The sequence below is a fragment of the Cannabis sativa genome, chromosome 4 (assembly GCF_029168945.1).
Source record: "Cannabis sativa cultivar Pink pepper isolate KNU-18-1 chromosome 4, ASM2916894v1, whole genome shotgun sequence".
Lineage (NCBI taxonomy): Eukaryota > Viridiplantae > Streptophyta > Magnoliopsida > Rosales > Cannabaceae > Cannabis > Cannabis sativa.
Genome location: NC_083604.1, coordinates 63,301,033 through 63,325,136, shown reverse-complemented (window position 1 = coordinate 63,325,136; position 24,104 = coordinate 63,301,033). Strand labels below are relative to the sequence as shown.

General features: G+C 31.1%; 1 protein-coding gene across 1 annotated transcript; it reads left to right on the top strand.

Moving 5' to 3' along the window:
- The first annotated feature begins 14,624 nt into the window (after positions 1-14,624).
- On the top strand, positions 14,625-15,651 carry LOC115702016 (uncharacterized). Its single transcript, XM_030629478.2, has one exon. It carries the CDS (start codon positions 14,829-14,831, stop codon positions 15,495-15,497), a length of 669 nt encoding a protein of 222 aa, XP_030485338.2. The 5' UTR covers positions 14,625-14,828; the 3' UTR covers positions 15,498-15,651.
- The last annotated feature ends 8,453 nt before the right edge of the window (positions 15,652-24,104 follow it).

The window sequence follows — 24,104 nt, the reverse complement described above, 5'->3', positions numbered from 1 at the left end:
ACAGCATCAGGCTTGCAACCAAACCCCTCCAAAACTGCAATTTATTGCAGCAATATGAAAAACTCGGATGTAAACCAGCTGCTGCAGACCTCTGGTTTCTCAAAACAGGACTTGCCATTCACATACCTGGGGATTCCTATAAATGCAAAGAAAATTTCTAGCAAGGATTATGAGATTCTAACTGAAAAAATGACTTCAAGAATTAGGAGCTAGAGCTCGAGAAACTTATCTTTTGAAGCTAGAACAGTCTTGATTAACTCAGTTTTGATTGCAATACAGGCTTACTGGAGTCAGATTATAATACTTTCAAAGAAGATAATCAGGGGTATAGAAGCCATCTGTAGAGTTTCCTTTGGAAAGGTCAAGTAATGTATCATGGGGCTGGTTTAATTAATTGGAGTATCATATGTACTCCAAAAGCAACTGGTGGATTAGGTATAAAGAGACTAGAAGAATAGAACAAAATAGTTATGTGTAAGTACATTTGGGCAATAGCAAATAGACAAGAAAGTCTATGGATGAAATGGATACATAGTGTATACCTAAATAAGAGAGATTGGTGGAGTCACTCAGCTTCTATCCATTCCATTTGGCATTGGAAGAAACTTGTGACTCTAAAAAATCAGATAAAGGGCCTAACTGTTGTACACGAATTTACTACTCAGAAATACTCAATTACAACAGGTTATAAGCTTCTCAGCCCTTCAATGAACAAGTTACAATGGAGTAATGAAGTTTGGGCTTGGCTAAATGCTCCAAAACACTAATTTATTCTTTGGTTGGCTATGCACAGCAAGTAGAAAACAAAAGATAGGCTGCTAAAATTTGGAATCGAAGTTGAAGAGAATTATTGTCTCTGTCAGGAAAAAAAGAAGTAGCAATGCACCTATTCTTCGACTGCAAATTCTCAGAGGAGTGCCTTCAAAGGATCAAAGAATGGCTGTATTGGAAAGCAAGAAGTAATAGCTTGCCCCAACTGGTCAGGTAGATTGGTCAGTCAAAAACCAGTAAGTTTAAAAAACAACTACTGGCAGCAGCTTGTGCCTCACTGGTATACCATATTTGGAGAGCAAGAAATGCTATAATTTGGAAGGAAGAGCAGCTAACATCGAGTAGGCTTGTAGAGGGGATAAAAGAAAGCCTAAAACTAAGAATTACAATGTTCCTACCCAAGAAACTCAATCATGAAGATAAGAAGTGGTGCCAATCATTGTAAATAAATTTAACTTGAATGTAAAAAGATGTAAGTAGCCGCTAATATGTTTTTGGGCCTCGAATTGAGGTGCCTTTAGGTTGTACAAAATTTGTCATGAGCAATACAATTTCCTGATTTATAAAAAAAAAGGAGGTATAACAGACTGTGCATCAGATTTTTGTTTAATGAATTTGACCCAAGTAAACCTTGAGCAATCATCCACAATGGTGATGAAGTATTTGTAGCCTTCAGTGGTCATGGTATTGTACGGTCCCCATATGTCAATATGCAATAAATCAAAGCAATTGATAGCAACATTGTGATTGGATATTAAAGGTAATTTTTTTTTGTTTAGCATTGTGACACACAGAAAAATAAAAATTAGGACTAGGATAGTGTCAAAATTGTAAGCTTTTATTAAGAGGATGCTGTTTTATACATGAAGGATGGCCTAAACGATAATGCCATACAATATTATCAACAATTTCAAAATCACTAATGATAGAAAACATAGCAGGATGAGTGGAATTATGAGACAAATTCAAATAGTACAAATCTCCATTTCGATCACCCATCCCAATCGTTCGAATCTTCATATTACCCTGAATAGTACAATGATTAAGAGAGAAATTGAAATGGCAACCAATAGATTTTATTAGTGCAGGAACATGAAGAACATTTTTAAGAATAATATCAGAAGAAAGTTGAATTGTTCCAACACAAGTAACAATGACATGAGCATCATTAGGCAAATTAATAGTGGAATAAGATGTACTTTTTTTTTGAATGTTTGTGAGCAAAGATAGGTCAGGGCACACATGATGTGTAGCACCTGTATCAATTATCCATCTGTTATGCAAAATAGGAAAGTTCTTTCCAGAAAACTGAGATACCATGGGCTGATCAGGATTATGAGAAGTTTTTAGTGGTTCTTGACTCTTTTGAGACAAAAGATTCATCAACTGTTGATACTGATTTATGATGCTTTGAATAAGATCTTGATCTGGCACATTGCATTGTCCAATTTGACCAGCTTGTCCAACAGACTGTCCTTCTTGTAAACTAGAATAATTACCAGAAGGTTTTCCAGGCTGATTATTGCTATTCTTATTAGAAATTTTTCCATAGCATTTGTGACCTGGTGGATATCCATGGAGCCTATAGCACTTAGCCATAATGTGTCCAGGCATACCACAATGATGACAAGTAACTCTAGGTTGATTAAAACTAGCATTCCCAGCAAAGTGATCTATAATAGATCTAGAAGGACCGGGTGTAGTTTTACCAGTTTCTGCAGTATTTGTCTCTCCTCTTGAATAATCGATGCATAAGCTTTGTTAACAGGTGGTAATGGATCTTGCATAAGAATCTGAGATCGTACAGGTCCATAGGATTCATTCAATCCAATTAGAAACTCCATAACTTTGTCTTCCTCTTGATACTCTTGGATGATTTTCATAGCTCCACAATTGCAAACAAGTAGTGGACGATACTGTTGTATCAGATCCCATAGAGCCTTTCTTCGAGTAAAATAAGCAGTAACTGTTGGGTTTTGTGCCCTAAATAAAACCCATTTCAATATAATCAGATTTACTTATTAATAAAGATCAGAATTAACATTTTATGTTGCATGGTTCACATGATTTATTTCATGATTATATATATAATGTATGAATTCTATTTAAGTCCTGAAAACATGAATTTGTTCAAGATTATAGTGTTGTCAACACAGTGGAATATAATCTTAATTATATGTTCGAAAGTTTATTCCCTGATTTGTCAGTTCACTGGATTTAGACTGACATGATAATCAGCGATAGGTATTCTTACACCTTGGAAAAGTGTTATGTCCTTTCGAGGGCATTGGCAAAGTTTACCAGTATCAGATGTATGGAGTATACATCGGAAGGGACCGATATTGAACTTTGATTAGATATATTAAAATTTACCGTAATATCTATTAAATTCAATATCACCCGTTGATCCTAGATCAAATGATCTTAATCTTGATATGGTTAGGTTCGATCTCAAGAGTACTATACATGTTCTTTGATTTGTTAGTTGAGCCTACTTTTGGGTCAGGGTAATACGTACATTTTGGGAACATGATAGTATAATTGAGTGGGAGCGCTAACATAAATATGGAGTCTATAACTTCTATAGGAATTTAGAAGTGAAATAATGATATCCTTCGAGCTTGGCTAAACAGAGATAAATGGTGGAGATCTCATTTCGCTTCGCTGAAATACCATTTATACGAAGCTAAGTGTTTTAAGGATAAAATACATTGAAGGTGTAACTGTAACTTAGTGCCTATTCAATGTAGATCATCTATTAGAGGGTCATTGATCAAATTAGGATTATAACAATGGATAACTAATAACGTATCTATATCGTGGAACATATAGAGCGTTCTATATGACTGAGAGTGCAATTCCAAGTTCTAAGTGTGGATTCAATAAGGAATTAATAAGTTAGGGAATTTACTTGGTAAATTCGGTTCGACTTATTGGAAGCTCGGAAATATAGGCCCATGGTCCCCATACTAGTTGAGACCATACTGCTTGTAAGACTCAGTTAATTGATTTTGATTAATCAATTATAATTCTAAAGTTAGACTATGTCTAGTTTATGAATTTTCACAAAGCAAGGGCGAAATTGTAAAGAAGAGATTCTAGGTTGTTTTGTTAATTAAGAGACTTTATATGTCTAAATTAATAAATATATTAAATGACAATATTATTTAATAATTAATTTTTAGTTATTAAATAATTAGAATTGGCATTTAAATGGTTAAATTGGAAATTGGCATTTTTAAGAAAATGGGAATGAAAAATAACAAAATGGGAAAGTTACAAAGTGAGGCCCAATTTCCTTATATGGCCGCCCACTATGCAAAGGGTTTACCATTTTATTTTTCTATTATTTTAATGCCATACAATTCTAACCTAAACCTAGAAGGCATTCTATAAATAGAAAGTATTGGCTTCAGGAAACTCATGACTTTGCACATTGTTTCTTTCAGAAAAGCCTAGCTGCCCCTCTCTCTCTTTTCTTCTCTTTGAATTTCAAATTCCTTGAGTGAATGAGTAGTGCCCACACACATCAAGTGGTATCTCAATCATAGTGTGTAAGACTGTAGGAGAATCCAAACAACAAGGAGGAGAATCAGCATCAAAGGAAGGAGAGAAAGAGATCCAGATTCAGATCTTGATAATGCTCTGCTACAGAAAGGAATCAAGGGCTAGAGATCTGAATGGAAGGAGTCATTATATTCCGCTGCACCCAATGTAAGGTTTCTTGAACTTTATATGTGTTTATTTCATTGTTTTAGAATTCATATTAGGATATTAATGAAACATACTTGGTAGTAAATCTAGATCCTGGTAAAATATTTCCAACAGTAACATCAATAGATCCTTGGTTAAGCATCTGCATCGACCTTTTGGCTTCAAAAATTCTTAGAGCATTTTTCTGGTAAAATCTTTCTTGCAGATCCTCCCAAATTTTTGCTGCGTTTTCTTTGTACATAAAACTATCAGCGATATCACCAGAAACAGAGTGTAAGAGCCAAGAGATTACCATATCATTGCATCGATTCCAAATATCATGGTCTTCATGATCTTCATATGGCTGTTCCAGTTTTTCATTGACAAATTGTATCTTATTTCGAGCTGACAGGGCAACAACCATTGATATCTTCTCCCCACACTGTAGTTGTCGCTGCCAGTCAAAATCTTAGAAACCAAACTTGTTGCTGGATGATCTCCATTTGCAATGTAGTAAGGATCTCTACTCTGATCGAAACGTTGAGGTGTAGGATCTGTATCGAGCACAAAGAAAGGATTCACATTATCACTAGAGCTGTCTCGAGTTGCTTGACTACGAGTACTAGCTCCTTTCCACGCCATGACCACAAACAATCAAAGAAAAAGAGCAGCACACAAATATGGTGGCTCTAATACCATATTACAAAATAAATAGAAAAACAGAGAGAAAGAGAATTGGAGAGGAAGATTGTTTTTCTCATTAGTCTGAAAAATGAAAGAATTACAACTAATTGATATGATGAAGTAACATAAATTAGTTACAACAAACTGTACAAACAAACACTTTTAACTAACTAACATAGCATAGGATCCTAACTAACTCATCTTTTCTTAATTTGATAAATAATATCATTATAATTTATAGTTTACAGTTTTTAATATTTATATAATTTTTTAATATTTTAAGTTTATATTTATTTATACGATTTTTCAATTAGTACAAAAATATAAATCAATTAAAAAGGTTATAAAATTTAATAATACTGTACAGAAGTGCGACTTAGTTCTCTAATATTATATAGATTATAAATTACTAAAAATTAGATAAATATATATAAAAAAAGGATGATAAGCTGCCACTTTTTTTTTTTTTAAAAAAATAATAATAAAGCGTTATAAAGATAAGGAAAATTAGATCTTCTGGTCATTATCAAGGATAGTAATAGGTATCGAGGAGGGTTCCACAAAACCTGTAATGTTCTCGGCGAATGCCTATTTAGCCACATTAGGAGCAACGAAATTACAACAACGCAGAGTAAATGAAAAATTATAAGATTAAAAGTTTTTAAAGAGTTAATTACATAAGCTGCCACTTAATCTTTCTTTAAACATTCCGATATACTAAATAGAGAGGTGGAGTTTCCTTGTTAAAATACAAGCTTAAAGCCTATAATTTGATACATGTTTGATACTACTATATCGAGATTATAGTAGTACTCGTAATTCGATACATGGTGCACTTAAATTGTACAAAATAGAGTATAAAAAATATATTGCAACTTTCACGTTAGAATATATTATTTTGTAATTTCAACTTTCGGTTTTGTCATTTTATGAGTGCAATAATTTCGTTATATTAAGATGAATATTTTATTAAAAAAAAATGAATAAAATAAATTAGGAGATTTTTTTTTTCTTGAAATCAATAAATTAGGAGAATTCATATTACATGTTTGTATATATTATTAGGTTGATATTACATATAATATAATGCAAGTAAAATTATTATTTTTTTCAATAAAATTTAATTAAGTGATGTTAAGTACAATACATGTATATTTATTTATTTTTAATTAGGTAATATATTGTTTTTTTTTTAATTTTTGAAATAAGGTTTGAGATTTTAATCTTTAAGATTTTTTTTTAACTATTGTTAGTTTGTGGTTTAAATGTAAACATATATACGTATTTTAATTTTTTTTTTAATTAAATAACGTATCTGATAATGCATATATTGTAATTTTATATATTCTTAATCAAAACTCATATAACTAAATTTGAGTGTATCTATATATATGTTGGATTCGTAAATTTGATATAAATATTTTTTATTCTCAAACTTTACGAAAAATATAGTGTGTGAATATTCGGTTTACCATAACTAAAGCAGAAAGCAATCGATTCCTTTATTACAACCATTTCAATTTAAAATATAAAATAAATAATAATAAAATTAAAAATATGGTTAAAAATATATATTTAATATTTTAAATTTAAATTTCTTTATATAAATTAAATATCTACATAATTTTTAAATACTATTTTAGACCTTGTGTTTTACAAAAGTTACCGTTTGGACCATCTGTTTTGTTAAATGACAAAATGGACCCTATATTTTTTAAAATAGTAAAAATATGACCCTGAGCTTAATTTTCGAAAACTTTTTTTTTAATATAATCAACTTGAAGACAATTTCTAACACGAACAGACAAATATAAACAGTTTTGTCATAACACCTTTATATCAGATTATTATTAAATTTTATTTTGACAAAAAATCAGTTCAGGGTCCTATTTATACTATTTTGGAAAATACATGGTCCATTTTATCATTTAACAAAATAGAGAGTCCAATTCGTAATTTTTACAAAACACATGGTCCAAAATAGTATTTACCCTTCTTTTTATTTTAATTCAAAGTTAAACCAATAAATTTAAAAATATGTATAAAAATATCTATAATATTTTAAGTATTTCAAATTTAAATTGAAATTTCTTTATAAAAAATATCTATAATTTTATTTTTTAATATATATAATAATATTATAAAATAATAAAGAATATTCTGTTAAGTAATAGGATATTCTGTAGTTAACGTAGAAACCAAAAAACATCGTTAAACCAAGAATTCTGTTACATAACCACATTTTATATAGAATAGATATATATATTTAGAAGACGTAGATTAGGATAAATACCATTTTAGATCCTGTGTTTTATAAAAGTTACTAATTGAACCATTTGTTTTGTTAAATGACAAAATAGACCCTATATTTTCCAGAGATTTGGTTGTCAATACAATTCATAATTTTTTTAAAAAGTTTACAGAGATAATTTTGTAAATAACATAACCTTATATTTAAAAAATTTATAGAAATTTTGTTGTCAATACTGTCAATACTTATATTATTATTTTGTTTGCTACGTGTGACAAAACTTAATAAAAAAAGGGTAAATGGCGGCAAAACCCCCAATACTTTCGTTTTGGTTTCATTAAACCCCTACAACCCAAATTTTTGCGGGTAAACCCCCAAAACTACGAAACTGTTAGCAATTTACCCTTTCCGTCCAAATTTAGCTGTTAAGTGCCAGGTTGGCTTGTCCACGTGGACACAATATACACGTGGCACAATTTTATTGGTCCACGTAAAAAATTATTTAAAAAAATTAAAATAAAATTAATTTAAAATTTTAAAAAAATTATAAATAAAATAAGATAATTTTTATTTTTTTTTTTCTTTTTTTCTTTTTTCCTTTCTTTCTTTTTCTTTTTCTTTTTTCTTATTCTGGTGTGAAACCTCTCTCTCTCTCTCTCTCTCTCTCTCTCTCTCTCTCTCTCTCTCTCTCTCTCTCTCTCTCTCTCTCTCTCTCTCTCTCGATGCAGGGACCTAACCCACGGCGCCGTCGCCGACGACCACCATGCCAGGCGCACGCTGTTGCTGAGGCTCCCCCGACCCAGGTAAGTCGATCTCCTCTCTCTCTCTCTCTCAGCCCTCTTCTCTGTCTTTCTCTCTCATCCATCTTCTCTCTCGATGATGATGATGCAGGTCCAGGTCCGCCGTCGACGAGGACCACCGAGCCATTGGCCGTTGACGAGGACACCGAGCCATTGGCCGAGGACCACTGAGCCCTATTCTCTTTTCCCGATACCCCCTCTCTCTCATTTAGGGTTTTCAAAATTTTTCTTTGCAATCTTGTTAATAGATCTGTGTATGTGTTTTTGGACTGAAGTTTTGTGTGTATATATGTGTGTTTGTTTATTTGTTGGGTGGTGTTTTGTTTTGATTTTTTTTTCGTTGTGATTTGAATTTGAAAATAGACAGTGGTGGTGGTTTTGGCACCAGTAGGTGGTGGTGATTTTAGAAATGGTGGGTGGTGATTTCGGTGGCTGTGAATGGTGGTGGTGATGGGCATCTGTGGTGGATGATGGTGGTGGTGGTGATGATATTTTTGAAGAGGAGTGATCAATGGTGGTGGTAAGATAGAGAAAGAGAGAGAAAGAGATGAATGAGTTACAGAGAGAGACAGAAAAAAAAAGGAAAAAAAAAATAGAAAGAAAAAGAAAAAGAAAAAGAAAAATTATTTTATTTTATTTATATATATATTTTTTAATTTTAAATTAATTTTTTTTAAATAATTTTTTACGTGGACCAATAAAATTGTGCCACCACTACAAGAAAAATGAGCATTAATGAGGACAAATTTCGTTGGTAAAAACCCCTATTTTCGTCAGTATAGCGCATCAATGAGGACATTTCGTTGGTAAAAAGTCGTTGGGAATACTTCGTTGGTAAAAACGATTATCAACAACGACTTTTTAAGTCGTTGAGAATAAAAATTATCAACAACGACATTGTCGTTGGGAATAATATTTTACTTATTTTTTTTTTAAAACCTGAGTGCATCAACAACGACATTGTCGTTATTGATATTATTATCAATGACGACAATGTCGTTATTGAAGAGTTTTTTCGAAAAAAAATAAATAATTATATTAAAATTATTTGTAATTAATTATTAATATATAATATTATATTAAAATTATTAAATTAAATAATTAATTTTAATTTTAATTTTTTTTAATTATTTAATTAATTAATTAATTAATATATAAAATTATTGAATTAATTAAGATATGAAATCATTTAACTAAAAGAAAATATTTAGAGTCACTAATATTACAATAAAAAGTGAGTCATAAACATTATAGTACTGCATACCTAAATATAAATTAGTGTTCATAAACTATTAACAAACATATTAGATCGATAGTTCGTAAAATTAAAATAGATATTCTAAAAGAAGTTTGTAGTAGCATCGTCCTCATCACTAGCATCTCCAGGAACATCTGACCCAGGAACATCCGGCATCTGTGGGTAGTATGGCGGCATTTGCGAACTTGTCATCATCTGAGATGTCTGCTGCCCATGTAGTGTTGACATCATTTGAGATGTCTGCTGCCCTTGTTGTGTCGGCATCATCTGAGAAGTCTGTTGTCCTAGATGTGTCGGCATCATTTGAGATGTCTGCTCCCATGGTTGTGTCGGCATCGTCTGCGATGTGTTCTAATATTGCTGCCCTTGTGTCGACATCTGAACATTTTGCGGCATCTGTGACATTTGTGGCATCCGAGGCTCTGACACATGAGACGTCTGAGGCGACTGTGTCATCATATTCAACAATACTTGCGAATTATTTGGCGACTGAAACACAAACTGCAAGTATGACTGGTACATTTGACTGTGAAATTGCTAAGGACTTAACATTCCAGACTTAACATTACAATGATTTATTAATTATAAAATTTATCACTTACTCAATTATTAATTATTTATATTCAACTAATTAAAGTTATTTATAATTATTTAATTATTTATTACTATTTTTTATAAATATACAAAAAATCTTTTTAATTCAATTACTAAATTTTAGGATTTATTTCACTAATTTTGTTAAATAATTGTCCATTTAAAATATAACTTGTTACCATTTTTATAAGAAACTATTAACTTATTATTTTTATTATTTATAAATATTTTCTTTATTATTAATCTAATTATTTTTTAATATTTTTTATTGTAAGAATTTATTAATTATTAAACTCGTTATTTATTCAATTATTAATTATCTATTTTCAACTAGTAAAACTTATTTATTAAGTATTTAATTATTTATTATTTTAGGATATTTTATGAATACCCTCATTTCTATATATTTGAGCTTATTCCTTTTGCTCTTGTCCCACTTCTCAAGACCACAATGGGATATATGTAAACTATATATGTTGGGGTGAACCTCATTACTAAACATATGCTAAAACCTTTTCAATTATGTAACAATATCATAGCTTTTATGTTCTTATACAAGTCATTCATCCATTTTTTTTCCTTAAAAAAAAACTTTAATTAGTAGTAACTTAGATCATTACCACCTTGATTATCTCCATAAATAAGTATACTGTATTTTATTACCACTTTTTATACGTTTCATATGATAATAAAACTAACTTATATATATATAAGAATATATATACGTACGTAATTTCTAGGTTTGATATATCAAAATATTATTTAAAAAATTGTGTAGGTTTGATATTTAAATAAAATTGCATGTAACTTCAATACAAGATTGTCTATTTTTTTTTAACTAAAAGTAAATATTAATTTTTCATTTAAATTATTTTTATTTAATAAAATATTAGATTATTTTTTTATTATTAGTCTAATTATTTATTAATATTTTTTATTGTATGAATTTATTAATTATTAAACTCATTACTTTTTCAATTATTAATTATCTATTTTCAACTAATAAAAGTTATTTATTAAATTTTTAATTATTTATTATTATTTTTCAAAAAAAATACAAAATTTATTTAGTTAAATTACTTAATTTTAGAATAATTTCATTATTTTTTATAAATAATTGTTAACTTATAATTTTCTTTTTTAAATATAACTTCTATGTTTTTTTTATTATATCAAAATTGTAACAAAATTTGGCCAAAATAACATTTATATTTTAAACTACCCAAAAATTTTAAACCTAATTTACACAATCTAAAAATTTTCAAATACATCACAAATATTAAAATATTACATATTATCAATATAAACCAAAAAATTATTAAAATATATATAAAAAAAACAAACCAACCGCATCTATATCTTTTATATATATAAACAGAAATTAACACATGATTTTTTTTTTCCTTTGCCAATGTAATTAAGTAAGCCTACAGATTCTTTGATCGACCCATCAAAGTAAACAAGTCAAATTAGGTATGAAATACCACAATCTTTTCTTTATTTTACAATCTTACATAACAACTTTTTTATTTAAATATCTATAGATATATATTTTGTGTTATATTTGTTGATTTCCTATCCTCCATTAAGATATGAGTAATTTGCGGCATAAATACCTAAGTTTTATGCCGAGTAGCAGATAAATACCTAAGTCCTATTTTTGGCGGTAAAAATACCTTCTGTTAGAGTTCTGGAACTTCCGTAGGTACCTGGACGTTAAGTGCCAGGTCAGGATCCACGTGTCACTCGTTAATTGGTCCATGTCATTAATTTTTTTTATTTATTATTTAAATGTTTAAAAATTAATAAAAAAACTAAATATAATTCATTTTTATTTTTTAACATTTATTTCTTTTCCATTTGTTTTTCTTTGAATTAGAAAATAAACTCAAATGAGAAATTGAAACACGGGAAAGAACAAAACCCAGAACCTCAAATAGTCTTCTCCATCGTGTTCTTCATCTCCCTCACCATCGTCTTCAACCAAAAATCTCAAAAAAAATTCTCACCCAAAACCATTCACCCAATTAAAGCTCATAAACATTCTCACTAAAAGAAAACTGATCTAACAAATCCAACAAACAAAACTCTACTCAAATATCCCAAAACTGAAAAGAAAAAAAACCCAATAAATTTCTCCCACAAAAATCCTCATCTATCATATCTTGAAAAAGAAAATAAAAAAGGTAAAAATAAAAATACCTAAAAGCCTTGTGCGATCGAGAAAGAGAGGGACTGAGAGAGTGGAGAGAACTCAAGCAATTGTCAAGCGATGTCGTCCTCTTGTGCGATTGCTCCGTCCTGGTCAAACTAACGTACTGAATCAAGCGTCTCCGTCCTCAACGGACCATCGAGGAACCCCTGGTTCGCACCCCTTGCTCCTAGTAGACAGAGAAGACGACGACGATGAACTCCTCGTTCGCACCCCTGGTTCGCAGGTCGACGACGATGACCTCCTAGTTCGCAGGTTAACGACGATGACCTCCTGGTTCGCAGGTCGACGACGATGACCTCCTGGTTCGAAGACGATGAGGAACCCCTAGCTTGAATCGCAGAAGAGAAGGAGGGACGGGATTTTCTCAGATTTTCTAGGTTTGTATTTTTTTTTTTTTTGGTGAATTCTAGGTTTGTATTTAATTTATGTTTATGTTTATGCAAAATGGGGAAAATAAATTAGGGCTTTTGATAGAGAAATGGGATAGAGATGTAGACAAGATTACACTGGTTTTATGTGTTAGTTTTAGACAAGAAGAAGAATGGCAGGAAGAAGAAGAGGACGATGAAAGGGATGACCCTTCAATTTTCTTTTGGGTTTATGTGTTAGTTTTAGGTTTTGAGTTTTAATTAATAATTTATTTTATTTTAATTTAATTAAAATATGAATATTAAATATTTATTATTTTATTTTGATTTTAAATTATTTTTGTTTTATTTTTAATTTTTAAATTAATTTTTTAAATAAAATATATAAATTAAATGACGTGGACTAATCACTAAATAACACGTGGACACTAACCTGGCACATAACGGCCAGGTACCTACGGAAGTTCCACACTAGTGACGGAAGGTATTTTTACCGCCAAAAATAGGACTTAGGTATTTATCTGCTACTCGGCATAAAACTTAAGTATTTATGCCGCAAATTACTCTTAAGATATATATTCAATTAAGACTAAAGTTTTTTTAAAAGTCTGATATTATTATTATTATTATTATATTGTTGCTGCTGTTGTTTCTATTAATATTCTTGAATTTAACAAATAGATTTAGGGTTACACAATAACAAAAACAAATACAAATACAAATATTATCTAAAAAAAAACTAATTTCAAAATATTCACCCATATATATTAAAAATAAAACAAACAACAACTACAATCACATATAACATTTTACAAATCAAAATAAATACAACTAAATAGCTACAAAGATTAAAACAAAAAAAATTTATAAATACAAATACATATATAAAAATACATGCTACTAAAAAAAATAATGAAATATTACCTCACAAATGCCACCGGTGGTGGGCCGACGCTACAGCCGGAGGAGCCGAAGCCTGGGCGGTCAGACGACGTCGGGGACGGAGTGGTGGTGGGCGGAAGGATCTGAAATGAGGTTTTTGAAGGGGGAGAGGCGGAGTTTCTGAAATAGGGTTTTTGAAGGGGAGAGGCGGACTGTGATGAGAAGGAAATGAAATGGTTTCCTCTGCAATTTTTTTTTATAGCAAAATTGTCCCCAACGACATGCCCCAACGACTATGTCGTTGGGGACAATTTTGGGGGGAAATTTACCGCCCAAATCAACAGCTCCTTTTCAAAAACCACACACACATTCCCAACGACAATGTCGTTATTGAAGATTTTTTCAATAACGACATTGTCGTTATTGAAAAAAAAAGTCGTTATTAATTAACTATTTTTTTTTTTAAAAAAAAACTGAATAGCTTTCCCAACGACAGGCAGATGTCGATATTGATACCCTCATTTTTAATGAGGACTTTTAGGCGTTGGTAATAGTGACGTTGGTATTAACCAATATTCTTGTAGTGCACGTGTATATTGTGTCCACGTGGACAAGCCTACCTAGCACTTAACAACTAAATTTGGATGGAAAGGGTAAATTGCTAATAGTTCGTGGTTTTGGGAGTTTACCCGCAGAAATTTAGTTTGTGGGGGTTTAATAAAACCAAAACAAAAACATTAGGGATTTTGCCGCCATTTACCCATAAAAAAAAAATTAATTTACAATAATGTAAATAGTACAACAACCATCATACAAAAATACTAAATAACCTATATTTTACTTACTCACCTACTCCCATTTACTCCCATTTAGAAGAAAAGTTTTATCGTGTCCGGACTGTATTAGTGGATTGTGAATCTACCTACAACTTAATTATGATTATTTATATTAGTGGGCAACCCACGCATATCATATTTAAACATATTTATAAGATTTGACATATACAATTGGTCTTTCAATCAATTAAAATAAGAGTCATTTTAGAATATATCTACCCCTTCAAGAATCTAAGGGACCTATATGACAATATAGTATAATTTATAATAATCCACTCAATCTTATACTTAGTTCACTTCACAACCAATATGACAATATAGTATTATTTTCAACAATAAGATCCAAATATTCTCTTGGATTATGCTCTTCTATAGATAATTGGCTACGTATAACATATCTATATAAATACTAGCTAGTGTTGAGATTTGAAAGAAAGAAAGAAAGAAAGAAAAAACACACACGAGTATAGTAGAGCATGGTTTCTCCTAATTCTCATATGAGCCTCGAACTGAAAATCATAGAAGCAATAAACGTAGAACCCAAGTCCAAAGGTAACATATTTGTGAGGTACTATGTTAATGGAGGAGAAAAAGACAAGAGAAAAGTTGGGCTCAAAACCAAAGAAATTTCCATCAATGGCAACCACGTTTGGAACGAGTCTTTCTCCTTGGAGTGTTCTTTCACTACAGCTGGCCATACTCGTACGGACATGATCACAAAACTAAAGCAATTAGAGAGTTTTGTTTTCGAGCTAAGGTGGAGAAAAAAAAGATCAACATTATTTAGAAGTAGTTTTTGGGGTTCGAAACTTTTGGGTAGGGCTGAGATTTTGTGGAAGGAAGTTATTGATGAGTCTCCAAACATGGTCTTAGAGAAGTGGGTGAATATAGGCCGTACTAGTGGTAGATACATTAGTGGTGCAGTACCATCATTAGCTAAACTGAAGGTGGAGATTAGGGTTAGGGTTTCGACAGAGGATCATAATGAAGAGGAAGTAATAGTGGAGAAAAGTAGTAGGGCTAAAATGGGAATGAAGAAAAAGAAATGGGACGATTGTGGGTGTAAATCTGGTCACTATCGTTGTTCTTGTACTTGTGAAGATTATCATGTCTTTGCACTTGCCACAACTTTTGAGGCATTTTAATGAGAGCCTTATCATAAACTACACACATATATGCAAAAGGATTTCAAAACATTAAATTATTACAAGAACTCTATATTTATGTTAGTGTATGGTGGCCAACAGATTGTATTATATATAAGTTATTTTATAATTATAAGAGAATTTATTAGTAGTATCACTTTTGTTGTTAATATATAACACAATTTTATTTATATTACATTCTATATTATAATTAAAACATGTATTTTATCAGTTAGTGTTTTTTTTTTTTTTTAAAAAAAATTATAATAATATACGGTATCAAAAATAAAATTTAAATATTTAGTTGGACGCATTAATTTTTTGTTATGCGTATAATTAATTATTATTATTTTTTTATGCGTATAATTAATTATAATTTTGAATTCTATTTTCAATAGGGAAATTTAAATTTCTATGCATGCATTAGGGGATAATTTTTTCTCTAAACTTAAAATAGGGGTATTGGTAAAATGAGATAACATTTACTTAATTCTCACATTACCCCCCTCCCATTTGAAACCTGCCCTCTCTCTCTTTCGCCTCTCTTTCTCTCTTTCTCTTTCGCTCGGTGCTGCACCCACACACGCAGACCACCCACCCACGGCAGACCACCAATGCAGCCGACCAGCCTACGTGACCCACGGCCGACCGCCCCCCTCAACCCACATCACCCACGCCGACTGCCCAGACCACTCAACATGTTTAAGATAATTTTTTTTGTTTCAATTTTTTCCTTTAATTGTTGGTATTTAAATTCATGAAATAGAATAATATATTGCAATTTTGTGTGAAATTTGTTAGTTAAGGTTAGATTTAGGAAGATTAATTAGGAAGAGATTTGTCGAAAATTGGATTTTTTAGATCGGGCCCGATGCCCGTCCAATGGTCGGGTCTGATGGGGGCATGGCTGGAGGTTGAAGATGACAACCCGATGGGCCCGATATAGGAGGGTCCGATGGGCCCGACGGATTCGATTCTTTGAGCCCGATGGGTCCGATGCCTTGGACCCGATGGGTCCGATTTACGTTTAGGGGAAAAGATGGGAAGAGAGGAGTTGATGTAATTGGGGGAGGGTATTTTGGGGTAGGGGTGAAAATCGGTCGGTTATGGTCGGTTTTTACAATTTTATAACCGACCGGTCAGTTACGGTTTTTATTTTACGAAAACTGTAACCGACCGTTTAGAAATTATAACCGTATAAAACCGACCGTACGATTTTTGACGGTTTTCGGTTTGGCAGTTTTAGGCAGTTTTTGGCAATTTTAGGCGGTTTTGACGATTTTTTGGTTAAACTATTTTTTTATTTCAAAAACTGAAACCGACTGCCATGTCAAAAAAACCGAAACCGAAACTGACCGCCAAATTCGGTGATGATGTGGAACCGAAAATTCGATTACGGTCTGGTCGGTTTGATGGTCGGTTTCGATTTTTCAGTTTTTATGAACACCCTATTTTGGAGAAAACAATAACGTTGTCATATATTAAAAATATTGGTAAGTATAAGTTTATAATTTTTTTTAAGGTAATGTAAGCATAGAAATTCAAATTTCCCTCTCAATATCATAAATTATTTAAAATTTTAAAAAACTAGTATAATACACATGCCACAAACAGAGACACTTATACCAGTAAGAACCTCCGACAAAAATAACAAGATAAATATAAATGCTTTAAATTAATTATTAGATTTTTTTTTGAATAAAGCACAACTTTATTAACTCAAGCCATCCAAAACCATGGATGAATCACAAGAGCAAATTCTTAGAAAAAAAATATTATCAACCTCTACAAGAGAGAATTGCGCTAATATATGTGCTACCTAATTTGCTAATCGTTTTACAAAAGAAATAGAAACTGAAATTGTAGAGTCTAGTAAAACCTTACAATCATTAAGCACATAGCTATAAGGAGAAGCTATAAATTAAAAATTATTTAAGTCTTGAACTAATGTAAGGCAATCAAATTCAATCTCCTCATTAGCCTAAGCTTTATTATTTATCCAAGTCAATGCCTCTTTGAGTCATAGCCTCCCCCATGAGCAACTGCAAAGAATCCAGCTAATGCTTCCTTTTCGCTTCTAGCACCATACCAGTAGCAGCTTAAGCCACAAACCTGCACCTAAAATGACCCTTCTCAATAGATAAAGCACCATCAACATTAACTTTGATGTTAGGAAAAATTAGTTTGGTCCAATATGCTTAATCTCACCTCTATTTTCATTTTGATTTAGAGGTGTTATTCTATATCGAAGCATTACTCCATTAATCAAAATTGAGTTTAGCTGTTGTAACTATATCCATATTAGAAGAGATCTTTCCATCCCAAATTAGATCATTTCTAAATTTCCAAATGGCCCAACATACCATTGCAACTTTCACTGATTCTTCCCCATTCCAGACTTGTAATCCTTCCTGGAACCACGCTGCAAAGATCATTGCAGCAGCACCAGACTTGGCACTCTTGTGATGTTCCATCGGCTTTGGGCAAATGGACAACGAACCAATAAGTGTAGAGCAGTTTCAGGGGTCCTTAAACAATTAGACATCTAACATCGTTGTACTTTCTTAAGAGATAACTAAAATTGAGTTGGCAAACAATTAGAACAAGCTCTCCACAAAAAGTTTTATTGTACCTTTGGTAGGATTTTTAGTTGCCACAACTTCCTCCAAAACTCGACATTATCATCTTGTTTCCGACCTCCAATATTCTCCTGAATCATCTTATAAGCACTACTAACAGAGTACTTCCTAATTTTTCCCTTATCCAATACGAAAAATTACCATCTATGTTATCACTTAAAGAAACATACCAGAGCCTTATCCTTCTCATTAAGCACATCTGAAATAACATTTGAATTCCACTCTTTACGCTCCATCTTGAAGAATGAATAATCCATAGTTTTGTCTACCAAGGCAGGATGTTAAGAAGTAACAAAATGATTACTGTTATTAAGAACCAATGATCACGAAGAATACTAATCTCCCTGCCGCTCCCAACACATCTTTCAGTCCCAATACACATCAGATCTCTAGCCTCAACAACACTTCGCTAAATAAAACTCGGATTGTTCCCAATTGACTCGACAAATAATTACCATTTAGAAAGTACCGAGCTTTAAAATTCTGGCCAACCAAACCATCTTTACGAGTAAGTGTTAGAGATTTATATTAGCAAAAAAATTTGGTAGAAATTAGGCTAATTAGTTTCCTCTATCATTTAGTTTTATAGTAAAATTTTTCTAAGTTGTGTATAAATACATACCATTATTTACATGGCATCGTAGCTCCTCTAGATTAGGAATTCAAAATTTGGGCTATTAAAAAATTTAGGGTTTTTTTACGAAAGCCCTATTTGGAGTGTGTTTCTGTTCTCATAGCCCACACAGGAAAACTTCCCAGTCGTCGATCATCAAAACCCAAAAGTTCAACCACTAGAAATACCACGTGTGAGGCTCACGTGCTACCCTAATTCGCGGAGAACTTCCCCACACGTCGGTGCATGGGGGCGGCTGGGACCTTAAATTCGACAGCGATTCACTTATGCTCCTTTTCTGAATAATCTATGTCCTCCTTGCATTTGTCTCTGGTGGTTCTTCTCATATTGTGGTTTGAGAATTTTTACTTCTTCGTGTTTAGGTGTTCTTTCTTTGTTGTTCACTTTCTTCCTTTTCTTTTTTAATTGTTTTTGCTTTCAAGATCATGGTAGAGACAAAATCAGACCCAAAATCAGTGGACGTTGTTTCTGATGTAATTCCTGTGATATTTAAAATAACGGGCCATAAATTGAAAAGTTTGAATTATTTGGAATGGTTTAAGATGATTCGAATTATCTAAAAAGTATTAACAAAGATGATCACTTAACTGATGATTTTCCCAAAGAAAAAGACGATTCAAGAAAAATGTGGTTACGTGAGGATGCTCGCTTATTTCTTCAAATTCAAAATTCTATTGATAATGATGTTATTAGTTTGATTAATCACTGTGAATTGGTTAAAGAACTAAGGGATTACTTGGATTTTTGTATTCTGGAAAAGACAAACCTATCTCGTATGTATGATGTTTGCAAAGTCTTTTATCGTGCAGAGAAATAAGATCAGTCTCTTATGAATTACTTTATGGAATTCAAGAAAACATATGAAGAGCTTAATGTGTTACTACCATTTAGTCCTGAAGTGAAGGTTCAATAGCGCCAAGGAGAGCAAATGGCTATTATGAGCTTTCTTGCAGGACTTGTTAGGGTTTATACCCTAAAAAGCCTGTAAAGATATTTTTTGATTATTAGATTAAGAGCTAAAAATTTGATATATGTATGGATGTTAAGTTATTAATATTATTATTGAATAATTTATGTTAAATATTTAAAAATTCTTTATTCATATATGAGGATGTGGCTTGTAGATGTGCAAAGAACTAAGACCACTTAGCTATGAGTAAAATAATCAACAATATATTAAAGTTATGAAATCATTAATCAATAGTTGCTAGTAAGGTTCACTAATGCCTGTTCTTTAGTACAAGTAATCTCGGTTCAAATTACAGATGTAGTATGACATCAAAGTGAAGCTAATGTATATAATAGAGATTATATATGATAAGAACCGATATGAATGAAGCTGTCTTTATCAACATACCATTAACTATAAAGACCTAATTCATATCATAATGATGATCAATAGTAGATTGACCTAAATCTTGAGTTATCATGAACTCCTGTTCATGTTATTAGTTTCTTTGATTCACTCATTAAAGTTTCTCAAAGAAAATGATTCTTACAACTTCTATTTTGGGAATATAATAATGTCGATGGCTGGAAACATAATTTACAATTATGGAATCCTAACTTTCTTAACGAATCGAATGCTAGTTCCCTTGAAGTATTAATTCTAAAACTGGAATGTTGTGCACAAATTTTGATGAGATCTAAATTATACTTCCACTAGTAAATTAATGGAACTAAATGATAAAGAAGTAATTAGAAAGGTAAAACGATAATTTGACCAAAACTAATTACGAATCAACACATAGAAGATTAGTCACTGGAATGGATTATATCAATGGACACCTACAGTTAAACTCAATAAATATAATTCTATAATATCTAAGAGTTCAATTCTATATTTTTTGTGGAGTAATCATGGAATTAGTAAACAAGGATTATTTGGTTGATGAGACTCAATAAATAATCTAGTTTATTTGAGCTTAGAATTATAGGTCAATGGTCTCCGAATCGCAACCTTGAAACACTATCAAGGGTAGAGATAAAGAGTAGTATAATATTGTTCAAAAAAATCTATTTTGAATTGAAAAAATAGTAATTATTTATTTTTTGTAATAAATAAATAATTTTTCAAATTAATTAAATAGGAAAAAGAAAAAATTGTTAAGACAAAATTTGTCAAGACAAAAATTGTAAGGACAAAAGACATCAATCTTGTCTTAAACAGACAAGGGTAGGCGCCTACTATGTTGCTGTCCTTATGGAGTTTGTCTTTTTGGGCTAATTAATTCAATTAGATAAAGATCTAATTTGAAAAATAGTTATAGATATTTCAAGATTGTTGAGATATTTTCTCAAGTGGTTGAGAGATTCCCTCATAAATATCAGTAACTGAATTCAGTTATAGATATTTATTTATTTAAAGAATTAAATATGATTTAATTAAAGGAATTTAACTACTATAAATAGAAGCCTGATTTGAGAAATCAGAATATTTAATCTGACTATAATTTTCAAAATTAGAGAGAGAAAAAGGAAATTGATTTTTTTTTTTTCTCAATTGTTCTTGCTCATGTGTTGAGAACTCAACAAGAACAAACCTATACACTTTATCCTAATAGCCCACACTATTCCTTGTGTGTGGTGGAACGATTTGGAATACACTAATGTGAGTTTAAATTGCATTCTCTGGATTAAGGGATACAACATACGAGAAATTTTGAGGATACCCTGATAGACTTCAAGAGGTATTTATTCTAAACTAACTATTCATTATTTTGATTTAATGTACACACATCTGGAGATCCTTTGGGCTATGGTACAATGATAATAAGATAATACAAAACTCTTCCGCTGCGTACCTGATTTAGTACCATAAAACCAGCAATTGGTATCAAGAGCAGTTTCATGAATGTGTATACATAAAATTTTGTGTGGATTTCATGTATTTATATATATGTGACATGTATGTGAATGGATGGTAGTTTTATTGTGAATGTATGAGAGCTGATGAAGCGTTAATTATATGGTATAATTGGGTGATGGTTTTGTTGTTATTAATTTTAGAAAATAATGTAAGTCAAATTCAGTTCATATGAATTTTATGTAATTTATTTTATGAAATTATTTCAAGTAAAAATTGTACCTGTATAATATTCATAGCATGTGAGCTCAATTTCTAAACTTGAAAGCCATCCATGCACGTCAAAATCACATGCATGTGAGCTCAAGAATTATTCCCCAGCTATGCACAACCACCTGAGTAGTTTTGGGTATCGTGCCCACGTAGAAAAACCATACATGGATTGCATGCATGATGGACGAGAGAGGAACAAAACCAATCGAGTCATTATTGACCCGTGCAATTGGTGGTGGAAGAACACGTGAGGGTAGTTCTAGGGTGGTCATACCATAATCAAGCACCGAGGGACTCGTTCCCTCCTCCCGTGCTCCGCCATTGTGCGACAAAGACCGGTTTGGGTCCTAGACGAGTTTGACCCGTTTAGGTCATGCGACCTCCTCCGTGCTCTGCCATCATGCAACTCGTCCTGTGGCCGACCTAGGTGGCTGTTAAGCTGCCGACCACGGTGGTCAATGGTGGTGGTTGACCCCACTTTTTTTATACCCAAAAATTATCAGTGTATATATATTTCATTTATATAGTATATATATTATGTATATATAATGTATACATAATATATAATGTATATATAGTATATATATTATAAATTATTTAATGTAAATAATTGAGATTATTTTGGGATATTTATTTAAATTTTAATTCCTAATAAATATCATAGTTATTTATTTGAATTCTAAATTCAAATAATAACTATCATAATTATTAATTAATAAATAATAAAATAATTTTATTTTTTAATAATTAAGTCAAAATAATAAAGTTTTGGGGAACATTTATTTTTTTAAATTCATATTTGAATTAAATAAATATAATTGATTTTAGGTTTGAAATTCAAACTCATTCCTAAAACCAAATTAAGATAAAAATTGTCTTAACCCAAAAATAAATAATAAATATTATTATTTTAAGACAAAACTTTAAAGATAATTAAATTGTCTTAAATAAAGAATTGATTTAAGAATTAATTAATTAAAATGGTTTAAAATGTATATTAAATTAAAAGTTAGTTTAATTATTATTAGTTAATTTTTCTTTTAATTAATTTTGAGGCTTACGACGATCCTACAAAATTATAAAAATACCCTTGTTGCGATAGAAATTAGCTTTGTAATTTATTTTCTAAGTTCAAAGGTTATAAAATTAGAAATATCTAATTATACCCGGTTCATCATCATTATTTATTTATTGCTTTTAAATAAATGCTCATTAATAGTTGATTAATAACATGCATGCATTAATGAATAACATGTCATACATATAAATCTCACACGGTTGTATTATCATGCATCTCATAGTAGAAACATGATATATTAGAATTGTCCTATGTATTTATGTGTTTATTATTTTTGAAGTCAAAATATGTAAACTGGCTAAGATCAATTTAAAATTAACCTATTAATTTAAAATGGTTACAAATTATGATTTAAGGATTTAATTGAGATTTAATGATTATGACGAGAAATATATTTATAATTTGAGATTTTTATTATGAATAAATTAATCATAATTATTAAAGTGGTTAATATGTATTAATTCTAGAAATTAATAAAATAAACATATTAACCTAAAATAGTGAGTGAGAGAAGGAGTATATGTTAAGGTAACATGCGACCTCCATTATTAGTCAATACTGAGAGAGTATACACTGACCTCGAGACGATATTGATTTTGTCCTCATAAGAAAGGTATGTGTCTATACTGTTGCTCAAAGTTGATCTCTTGACTAAGATAAGAGGAAGTGATGTAATTTAGTGTGACACTAACCCTTAAGGTGGCACACTAAGTTAAGTCATGAAATCTGAAATAATGGGTTACACTCATAAAGTACAACTAAGCTTCATAGTGGTTAGTTGTTAACTTGGTCAAAAAGCAATACTTTATATTTTGAAAGAAAATATGAGATATTTAGGTTTCAAAAAATAAAGATGAGAAATGTCTCATAGGCTCAATGAAATTTACTCGATACCAACCCTAAGGCGACGATTAATTATCAACTAGGCGAGCTTTATATCGATATATTCTCCATTAGGTTCGTACTTTATTTTATAAACTAATTTACAACCCATGGCCTTGTGGCCAAGGGGAAGGGTTGTGACAATCCAAGTTTTATTAGCTTCAAGAGCCTTTGTCTCATGATCCCTTGCATTTATCCAATGGGTATATTGGGAAGCCTCACTATAAGTAGTGAGTTTATAATTGGAGTTTTCTTCAAGAACAACAACCTAGGCAGGCTTGCATAAGCTGTCATA

Coding starts and splice junctions, on each gene's coding strand:
- LOC115702016 (XM_030629478.2), top strand. CDS start 14,829: ATGGTTTCTCCTAATTCTCATATGAGCCTCGAACTGAAAATCATAGAA.